General features: G+C 48.6%; 1 protein-coding gene across 1 annotated transcript; it reads right to left on the reverse strand.

Annotated features, from left to right (window-relative positions):
- Positions 1 to 5,959: 5,959 nt before the first annotated feature.
- Positions 5,960 to 10,750, reverse strand: RAP2C (RAP2C, member of RAS oncogene family). The gene is made up of 3 exons (XM_058196765.1): positions 10,392 to 10,750; positions 9,336 to 9,653; positions 5,960 to 7,628 (listed from the first exon to the last, which is right to left on the reverse strand). Exons 1-2 carry the CDS (start codon positions 10,662 to 10,664, stop codon positions 9,375 to 9,377), a joined length of 552 nt encoding a protein of 183 aa, XP_058052748.1. The 5' UTR covers positions 10,665 to 10,750; the 3' UTR covers positions 5,960 to 7,628; positions 9,336 to 9,374.
- Positions 10,751 to 11,163: the final 413 nt, after the last annotated feature.

Here is an 11,163-nt window from a genome sequence, read left to right on the forward strand (position 1 = left end):
CCCCAAAACTTTAAGCTTAAACTGTCTACTGTTGACCTCGTCCCATTCCTAAGAGGTCTGTAAGGGGCGTGCATAAGAGCACCTGTGTGCCTACCGTCCCTGTCCTAATGTTCCTTCTTACTTACTTTTTTCAAAGTTATGTTTATACTTACTTATCTTATATATGATTGGCAAAAATAAATAAATAATAAATAAATAAAATAAATAAATACTTGCAAGTGGCAATTATAGAGAATTCTGTTTCCTTTCTCATTCGCTTTTGGGTTCCCCTTTAAAAACCACATCCCCAGATTGGGCCTAAAAATACCTGCAGTCCAACTAGTGGCTGGAATGGCTCCGCTCCCGATATCTGTATATGCTGCATTTCACTTTGTGGTTTTAAGAATTGTTGGAGGGGGAAAAAAAATAAGGACTCTCAACTCCCAAAATCTAATTTCACTTCCCCGGAGAAACAGAAAACCACGTGTGCAGAAGGTCCGAGGGTCTGGTATTGCTCTGAGATGTTACGTCTAAGCTGAAAAATGTTTTGAAAGGATTTTGGATCAGAGGCTGGCCAAAAACCTTCCTGGAATCTTGTCAGGAGGATCCAAACAGCTTTTCAAAATGATTCATTTGTACAAAACAGCTCGTTTTAGTGACGGTTTAAAGTTACGATGGCACTGAAAAAAGTGACTTATGGCCATTTTCACACTTACGACCACTGCAGCATCCACGTGGTCACGTGATCTAAATTCAGCCGCTTTGCAACCGACTCCTATTTACGACGGTTGCAGCGTCCCAGGGATTCACCTGAGCCCCTTTTGCGACCTTCTGGCAAGCAAAGTCAATGGGAGAAGCCGGATTCACTTAACAACCAAATTACTCATTTAAGAACGGCAGGATTCGCTTAGCAACCCTGGCAAGGAAGGTTCCTTTCTTTTCTGGTGGACCATGTGAAGCATTGGCTGGGAAAGAGCGCCATCTCCTGGTTGTATTGAAATGCTACCGTTCCATTCGAATTGTGTTTCACAGCAACTGCATTGCACATTGGCAGGGCTAGTTTATTTATTTTATTTTATTTTATTTATTTAATTTGTCGAGTACGTATTAGATAATATATATAAGCATGAATTGAATACATATAATGAATACAATTAAAGGGAACATTAGGACAGGGACGGTAGGCACGCTGGTGCTCTTACGAAGGCCCCTTACATTAGTTGTACCTAAGGGGCTTGGTTGGTATCCTGTGATTACATGCCAGGGAAAAGCATCCCCTGCTTGAAGAAAAAGATGCTTTGCAGAATCAATCATGAGCCGTTTCCAACTGAAGGGCTTTTATTTTGATGTGGCTTTGTATACATTCAAGGAAAGTTTGGGAAGAAACCTTTTCCCTAACCCTCATTTTATTAATAGCACCAAGTTCACGGGGTTGACCCAGCTGGAAGGAGGGACATTCCTGCTCCAGAGCTTGGCCATCAGGCATTCAGTATGCAAGAGATGTGGAGGAACGTAAGACGGGCTTTGCTTTTGAGGGCTTTTGAGCTAAAATACCTTTTTTTCCATGTTTTTTTTTTTTACAACAATCTTACAGTGAAGTTGTTGGTCCTTGAGTAACATCAGAGGGGGAACATCAGAGCTGAAGGCTAGACTGGAAAGTCCATCAAGAGCTCCCAGAGAAGGCGAGGGAAAATCACATCTGCGTTGTTGAGAGATGCTGGATGGTGTCTCATTGTAGGAATTGAGCTCCTCTTGAAGGTATTTAATACCTTTGATCGTTCAGGTGGCAGCATCCAATCCACTGTGCGTGTTTTCAGCAGCTCAGCAGGACCAGTTAGCACTGGGAGGGAAGTTACTGGGGCAGTTGGGGATTTGGGGTTATTGATGAGACCAGGAACTAAAAAAAAATAAAAAAATTCACTAGCAAACCACTTCCTTATCATTGCCAAGAACTGAGGTTCAACTGGCAGATACGTTATCTTTGCTCAATCAGTTCTATGGGTGTCCCTCAATGGTATCAAATTGGTGATGGTGCCCAAGGAAAGCAGGGCAACTTTTGGAGAGACGGGCAGAGATTTCTGATGCCCCCTTTCTCATGCAGGGCTGAGCCCCGTTTCCTTCCTGATTGCTTATTTGTTCCCTATGACTGTCATTAAGTGTGGTACCTTATGATTCTTGACGATTGTATCTTTTCTTTTATGTACACTGAGAGCCTATGCACCAAGACCAATTCCTTGTGTGTCCATTCACACTTGACAATAAAAAAATTCTATTCTATTCTATTCTATTCTATTCTATTCTATTCTATTCTATTCTATTCTATTCTATTCTATTCTATTCTATTCTTCCGCTTCGTCATCTCAAGGACCAAAGTCACGTGGCCAAGGCTTTCTGGGAGTTCCAGAATCAGGCCTTAACTCAGCCACGAAACTCAGGTGGGGCCCTTGCTATCCCACAGGGTGGCTGTGAGGACGAGCCGGATATAGGTCAGATATACGCACAGAGCTTGCGTGTGGTCTGGAAGAAGAACTAGCTGAAGGTGGTTTTTGTAGAAGTAGCGATAAAGGAAATTGCATTTCCGTTCCACATCAGTTTGCGTTTCACCCTTCCTCACCTCGACAGATCTGAAGTTCACTTGGTGCAGAAGGGAGGCCGCCCTGGGCCCTGCCCCCCCCCACCAGGGAGCAAAGGGGGCTGGTGCCCATTTCCTGGCAGGTTGGAGAGAGACCCCGATAGAAAGGAGCCAACCAAGGAGGCCGCTTCTCTCTCTTTCAGCAACTGTGAACCCACAAGGTGGTCAGGCATGGCTCTTCCGCAAGCCACTAGTTGCCATGCCCCTCTAAGACCCCTGCAGCCTTGGAGTTTTGGGTAACCAAGCAGGGACCCCACCACTTCAGAAGTAAAGAGCAGAAATAAGCAATCCTCTAACCAACATAATTAAAGTGACAATAAGTCAGGGGTGAAATGCTCCTGGTTCAGACCGGATCGGCTGATCCGGTAGCAATGGCAGCAGGTGGTTGGGAGAACCGGTAGCAAAAATCCCTGCACGCCCCTCCCCCCCCATGCCCAGTTGAGCCAGGCAATTGTCAAGTCTTTTTTTTTTTTAACTTTTAAAAGCATTTTTTTAACAACCTCTTCGGCAAAAAAAAAAGGCTTTTAAAGGGTTAAAACAAGGCTCTGATGATCCCAGCTGAGGTGCCTGATCAGCCTGTCAGAGGCTTTTTTTTTAAACTTTTAAAAGCATTTTTTAAAAGGTAAAAATGCTGAAGCCTGCTAGGCAAAAAATGGGGGTATAGGCAAAAAAATGGGGTTGGGGGGTTTGAGAGAGAGAGAGAGAGAGAGAAAGAAAGAGGGAGGGAGGAAAAAGGAGAGGAAGGAAGGACTACAAACCTGGCACTAGACGCAGCTTCAGAGGATAATCTGGGCTGGAAGGGATCTGGAGGTCATCTAGTCCAACCCTGCTCCAGCAAGACATTGTTAGTGAGTTTCTGTCTTTTGATCCCCCAGTCACATAGCCACGCCCACCCAGTCACATGACCTCCCCACCAAGCCACGCCCACAGAACCGGTAGGAAAGAAATTTAGATTTCACCACAGCAATAAATAATGTAGTTAATAGAATTGTTACCTGTTTTTAATAATGTCCCATCCTTCTGGTACATGAAAAATGACCTACGTGGTCCTTCTGGCCCAGAAGCCAGGGGTTAAATCCAGCAGGTTCTGACAGGTTCTGGAGAACCGGTAGCGGAAATTTTGAGTAGTTCAGAGAACTGGCAAATACCACCTCTGGCTGGCCCCAGGAATGGGGTGGGAATGGGGATTTTGCAATATCCTTCCCCTGCCACACCCACCAAGCCATGCCCACAGAACCGGTAGTAAAAAAAAATTGGATTTCACCCCTGCCAGAAGCCGATTGTCACACAGATTGGCTCAGATTGTCCCAGCTGCCACAAATGGCAACAGCAGCTCCGTAGAGATTTTGGTGGTGGTTCTCTAGGGAATTCCTGGTTGGATTTTTCAAAAGGATTATGGTTTGCTATAATCTGGGTTTCTCACACATTGGGTGGTAGGCACAAGATGAAGGCCTCGTGGGTTATGGCACAGTAGGGAGATTAAATATGATGACCCTACTATCCAAGTTCCATTATTTTGAGATCTCCCCACCCACTCACCCACCCCCGCCTCATTTGCAGGCCTTTTCTCCCCATTTCACTCCTGGCTGAGAAACTCGGGTGGAGCACTTGCAATCTCGCAGGGCTCTTGTGAAGCTAAGCGGGATACACGCGCACAGCTTGTGCGAGATCTTGAAAGAACAAGAAGTTGAAGATGGGGTGTGGGGTTTTTTTAGAAGCGATAAAGGAAATGACATTTCCGTTCGGTCGTTGGCGGAACCCTCCCTCCCTCCTTTATCGGTTGCAGATCTAAAGTGCAGATCTTACAGTCAAGGCCGAGAGGCTCAATCCTTGACTTCTTCTCATCAAAGGGCAGTTGTGGGGAGGCCCCTTCTCGATTTCTCCAGCTGGTCCTCTCACAACACAGCCTGGCTGAGCAAGGTGGGCCGAGCCCAGGAGATGCTCAATTGCCCTCCGAGGTCCTGGTTGGTCGATGGTCCCCATAAGAATTCAGCGAGGAGGCCTGCGTGTTTTATTTCCTCCTCTAATCACAACCGAGGGATAAAGCTTGGCCATCAAGTCTACCGCTCTCTTGAGGCAAGAGGAGAACCAGTCTAGTTGGGAAGCCTTACAAGGAGAGGTCTAGACTGCAGAATCCCTTCAGGACAAGGCCCAAACCTTCCCTCAAATCACATTTATCTCCACTCTCATCTTCTTTCCAAATTATTATAAGGCAGCAGCAGATTGTTGTGTCATTCTCAAGGGTCACATCCCCAAAATAGACAGGGCCAAGGAAAAGAAGGGAACGTAAAAGCTGACTTGATTAAGATTTCATTTAATGACTCCCAGAGTATTTTCCCCTTCTATGGGGTTCGCACAACTCTAGAAGCTGAAATTGTGCAACGGAGTCTCAAAAGGTTGCTGCATTTAGCTGAAGGACAACATGGGTGTGTTCCCCACACCCGTATAGGGCTGCACAGAAGCTAGCATGCACTACAGGGAAAGCCACAAAACCACCCTTCCCCCGGAGCTAAGATCACAAAAGAGAGGAAACCGCTTTTGGTAATACAGGTATCTATTTTATTAAAAAAGTTACAAACAGCTGGACTGTAGGGCTGTCTTACAAAATAAGAATGAATGAAACTGGAAGGGCGAGGAGAAGAGAACAAAAAAATGGCGGTTCACCTTTACAAAGCATTTGATCATCGTTCTAGTTTTGCAACTTGCCAAATTTCCAGACTTTTTTACTTTTCCCCAAGAAAGAGGTACAGTACATTTGATACACTGAATTAAATGGTGAGAACATTCAGGCAGAAGAGGGCTGGGGCGCCACACCCAGGAAGGAGTTGCCACGCGCAGCCCTGGAAAGGAATCGCTCCCGACAATGGCTGCGTTTGGGCCCCTGGATGGCCACCCTCCCCACTCACCCACCCACCCGCCCACTGGAGTACTGCCTGGCTTCCCATTGTGCAATGTGGAGAAAGGCATCTGAAGTGGGGAGAACCAGAGTCCTTCCTCTTTCTCTGATTAATCACCTGGGACCTTGGCCCAAAGACGTTAGCATCCAACTAGGGCAGTGGGACAAATGTACCAGCACCTCCTCAGCTGGACCAGAAGGGGCCTTGTGCAGCTCCAAGAGTCCTCCTGGAATCCAGGGTGGGGAGGCCGACAGCGCAAAGGCTGCCTGGAGGTGAACCTTGCAATACACTTAACAATCAGGAAGGCCGCCTCTTTTAAGTGGCCAGCCCCTCCCCTGCCTGCCCCCCTCCCTCCCCCCCCTCCACTGAAGCAGCAGCCCAGGTCAGATGCCAAACTCTTTGCCGTTCCCGACTCCAACTGAGAAAGAATTGGAATTTTCTTTTTTTAAAAAAACAAAAACAAAGGTCAACCAACAGAAAAGTTTAGAAGTTAACGCAATGTGTCTACCACTGAAGAAATAAGGTACAGTCACTGTGTGAATTCTGCATTCCCTTGGCACGTCTGATACTTGGCCAGTATAAAGAGCACTGCAAAAACGGGGTTTTTTTTTACGCTTGGAGATTTCTATTAAAGTGCAAGCCTAACCTTTTACTTCGCTGCAAATTTTGAATGGAGAGATCAAAACTCTGGGAAGGCTCGGGTTAAAGGCCCAGCATGCCAGTGCCAACCAGATAGATTTAAGGATGAAATTTGGTCAACACTTAAAAAGTTTTGGGCTGCTACGGAATTCAACATTTATTAGATGTACGGTCAACGGACTTCAGGTGGGCTTTTAAACCTGGTGCAGGTTCATTCCCTGCCTGGAGTGGAGAAAAGACACATCAGTGCCAGGAAAAGGTCTACAACAGTTGTGGTGCTACCACTTCCACTAATGCTCTCTTTCTTCTGCTCAAAATCTGTGTTGCTCTTCGAAGACCACAATTAGTTAAATTGCTGTTTGGGGGAGATACGGGGCCATGGAAGGCCTGTTCAACCAAGGCTCCTGTTGCTTTCTCTCTTGGCCTGTTCAACAACCAAGGCCGCATCCAACAGAAACTGACAAAGCAAGTGATAGAGCCCCAAACCAAGCCAACTCATCATCTATTGCGTCAACATTTTTGGACAGAAACAATAGTTAAACAATAAAGTCAATTTTTTTTTCTTTGCCAAAGTCACCTTAAATCCTATCGGGGAATCTCAAGTTCAGGTTTGCTTTGGAACACAATCTAAGAAGACACACGGTCCCTTTTCCAAGAAAAGGTTTTTCAGCATTTGGAAGATGAATGTAATAAAGCAGATGAACGAGTGATTTTCAACACAGCCTTTTCTTTCAAAAAAAACCCCCCCAAATCCAAATACCATATAACAACAGAGAACACACATACAAATTGCTGGATGTCTCCAGTCCCCACCGAAAAAGCTTTTCCATCAGGCCAACCCCATGCCCCCACAGCTGCTGAGAAAAGGGCTGCCATGTCCTCCCGCATCAGGCAATTCTTAAACATCCTTCTAGGACACCGTCACATGTAAACAGAATGTTTCAAAGTTCCAATCAATGACATTTTAGAGGAGAAGAAATCTTGTTTTCACTCTTTCTTTCTCTCTCTCTCTCTTTTGCAAATCAAGCACGGATGTGAGGTAATAGACAGAAATAACCATTTGTGTTTAAGGCTCACTTTTATTCTCCATTAATTTTTTTTTTCTCTTAAAAAGGCATTGAGTAGGTAATACTGAGTTTAAAGTTTAATAAATACAAGATTTAGAAATCAATTAAAGAAATAAAATAGTTTAAAATGAACTTTTTGCATATTAGCCATTAATAGGAACTTAGAAAGCTATTAAAAAAAAAACACCCAAGAGATCAAGAACAGATTCCCAAATCAAATGGTAAACATGCTAAGTGTTTGTAGCAGGCCCATGCCTCCCCCCCCGGCTGCTCCTCCCTTGCCTGTTTCACACCCGATGCCTGGAAAACGTGCGCTGAAGACTGAGACCAGGTTAAGCAAGGCTCAGTTCTGCAACCTGGGCTTAAAAAGAGTTCTCCAATGCAGCATCTGTGCAAATTTCCTCTGAGTTTTATCTGTAAATAAGAGAAAGAAATCCGTCAGGGAGCCCCAAGCAGCTGTTTTGACGGCATCACCAGGTACATAGGCCCGTTTTCCCTTCACCCCAAACCCCCAACAGAGTTTTATTTCTGACCTGCAGACATTTCGAAAAAGGGCAGCTACATGGTTACAGGAATGGGGAGAAACTGAGATGAAAGCTATTCAGCCTCTCAAGAGACAGAAGGCTGCAGATAATTGGAAAAAAAATGAAGTCATTGCTTCCTTTTTATTTCGTTTCATGCAACCCGTGTGGTTGCAACACAGCTTCTTTTGCTGATCATGTCTGCAGCCCCTGGAAAAATTCAAGGGCAGCTGACACATGACCACACTTTCACAACCTCCCGCTCCATTAGAGCTAAGAGGCTGCTTCACGTTAAGAAGTGGGCGTGGCCACTGAACCTTCTTCAAAGGACACAAAGCAATTTGCATGTTTCAGAATAGCGCACAGGAGAAAATTGGCCTTGTAAGAAAAATCAACATTTATTTACAAGGAGTCAGGGAAGGATCAACTATAGTGGGCCTATACAGATGCACGGTAGATAGTAAATACTCAGAATAAGTTAGTGGAGTTCGCATTTAATTAAGTTGTCAAGCAAGAGTAAGAATTCCAAAAAGAGGCAGCTAATAATTAACCAATGGAACAGAAGCTGCCTCCAGAAGTTCTGAGTGCTCCATCAATGGAGGTCTGAGATGGTATAGGGCAGGGGTTTGCAACCTGCGGCTCTGGAGCCGCATGTGGCTCTTTCATCCCTCTGCTGCGGCTCCCTGTCACTCAAAATATGCGTCACAATCACCAATGTGTGACACCCACCCGCACGGGATTTATTGAGCTTTTTGGCCCATCTTTTTTTTTTGGAGTTCAAAATGATTTTGTTGCATGCAAAAATAAAAATGTGTTTTCTCTCTAGCAGGTCATTGATTTCATAAATATAACACACTATAGTGGTGTTGTTTTTTATACGAAGCATAAAGGTAAAAAAACGATATGTGCAGTGTTATCTTCATTTTAGATGTCAAAAGGGTTTTGTGGCTCCCGGTGTTTTCTTTTCTGTGGGAAACGGGTCCAAACGGTGTTTAAGGTTGCCGACCCCTGGGATAGGGTCTCCTGCTTGAGCAGGGGGCTGGACTAGAAGACCTCCAAGGTCCCTTCCAGCTCTATTCAGATTCTAATAGAAAGGCCCCTTATTATCTCACAGTAGCACTTTCTCTACCAAAGACCGGAGAAAATGGCTTGTGAGCGTTACGTGTTGAGCCAAGAGGATTTAAGGCAGGTTTTTAAACTGTTTGCTCTGCTACTTGGCGAATCCACCATGTTTGTTGGAACCAAGCACTGCAACACAACTGATCCTGGCTTCAAACTATTTTGGAAACAGAGTGGAAGAAAAATCCAAGAACTCAAGAGAGGTGCTGCCAGCTCAATCACAACCAATTGGCAAAAAGGCTCCTGTCTGGTGTGTGTTGGAGGTGTCCAGCAAAATTAAACTGGCAGATTCTGGCTCTCTGCACTCGGGCAGCAAGAGCCGAAGGGAACCCAAGAGCAGGATCCATCAGCCACCAACTTAGCCAGGGAGCCAAAAGGCTGCTCTTCTCTTCAACAACGGTCTCACTCCCGGCATTGCTGCGTGGAACAGCCCAGTCCGTGACACAGAGGCTCCTCTGGGAAGGAGGGAGGGGGCACTTACCTGCTCTGCATGGCCATGATGGAGAGTTTGCTTTCTCCCTCACTGGACAACACAAGTTGTACAACACTGCTCTTGCTTTTCAGGCAGGGATGCATAGTTCATTTGTCGCACAATCTCGGCAAAGAGTTCATCCACCATGGTCTTGCTCTTGGCAGAGGTCTCCATGAAGGGGCAGCCCCACTCCTGGGCCAGAGCTCGGCCTTCCGCTGACAAAACCTCCCTCTCCGATTCCAGGTCAACTTTATTCCCCACCAGGATGAGAGGAACCTTTTCGTATCGCTTCACACGGACTATTTGGTCCCTCATCGGCTTGATGTCCTGGGAAAGAAGGGAAAACAGGTGAACGCTCTCCAAAATTTGAGGGGTGGTGCAAGAGCAATGGGAGGTGGGGGGGGGGCTTCACCACATCTGCAATGCTAACACACTGGGCCAAAGGGCATGGGGTTTCCCCCCACCCCCAGTGGGTCCCATCCCACTATCCAAAAGAAACCGGAATAAAGTAATAGGATCACCAGGCTGAAAGAGAAGAATTCCACCCCCAATCCTGGTGGAGGCCAAAAGGGATATTAAGCAGCAGACAGGGGCCTTTCCAGCCTCCCCCAGAGGGCCAGGGGGTCCCAGAAGCTGGAGCCTTTCCTCCAAGTCTAAGACGGAGGGGGACCATCTGGCTGCAGCTCTTGTGGAGAAAAACCCTCTGGGGCAGCTGGTGCTGGTCCCAGCCTGGGAGGCTCCCGGGCCACTTCGGGCAGGGCCAGGCGAGGGGCTTTGGGCCCAGATCCCCAGGAGGTGGGGAGGGGAGGCTTCATCTTCCCAGGTCCCAAAACGGGGCCCAGCCTTCCCCACTTGGGCGGGGGGGAGAGGGGAGAGGCCGGGCCCTTCCAGACAGGCCTGTGGCCGGGGTGGGGGGCTTGTGGGGGGGGGGCTAAGACAGGCCGGGCAGCCTCAACGCCCCCCCTGCTTCCCCACGAGGACGGCCCAGCAGCCCCTCCCCGCCTCTGTGTGTGTGTGTGTGTGTATTGTGCGGGGGGGGCAAGCCCCCCTCCCCCCCCGCCTCACCTGGAAGGACTGCTGGTTGACCAGGCTGTAGACCAGGATGAAGCCCTGGCCGTTCTTGATGTAGAGGTCGCGCATGGAGGCGAACTGCTCGGTGCCGGCCGTGTCCAGGATCTCCAGCACGGAGGGCGAGCAGTCCACCTCGATCTCCTTGCGGTAGAAGTCCTCGATGGTGGGGTCGTACTTCTCGATGAAGGTGCCCGTCACGAACTGCACCGTCAGCGCCGACTTGCCCACCCCGCCGCTGCCCAGCACCACCACCTTGTACTCCCTCATGGCCCCCCGGCGGCCACGGCGGCGGCGGCGGGCTCCACGGGCCTACCTCCCGCGCCGCCGCACCGCCCTCGCCTCGACGCCCTCGCTCGCCCGCCCGCCCTCGCCGCGACCCCCTCCCACCCCAGGCCCGGCCGCCGCCTCCGCCGCCGCCTCAGCCGCCGCCTCACTCCATGGCCGGCCTGGGGAACCGCCCGCGCGGAAGAGTGCGGCAGCGGCGCTGATGACGCCACTTCCGGGCGCGGGGAGGGGCGCCGGAAGGGGGCAGCCCAATCGGAAGGAGCGCGCCGCGGCGCCTGCGCCCTGCCCACCCGGCGTGGCCGCTCTAGCCCTCCGCTTGGTTTCCTGGAATGCCTCTCGATGTGCCCACGGCCTGAACAAAAGGCTTCGCTTGCTTCTCGGGGCGGGGCTTAGAGAGGTGAGAAGGCGGCCGCTCTTTCCGGGGGTGGAGTCGAAGGGCCTCCGATGAAAGGAAGTCGAGGGGGAGGAGGTGAGAAAAAGA

This window comes from Ahaetulla prasina, chromosome 11, assembly GCF_028640845.1.
Source record: "Ahaetulla prasina isolate Xishuangbanna chromosome 11, ASM2864084v1, whole genome shotgun sequence".
Taxonomy (NCBI): domain Eukaryota; kingdom Metazoa; phylum Chordata; class Lepidosauria; order Squamata; family Colubridae; genus Ahaetulla; species Ahaetulla prasina.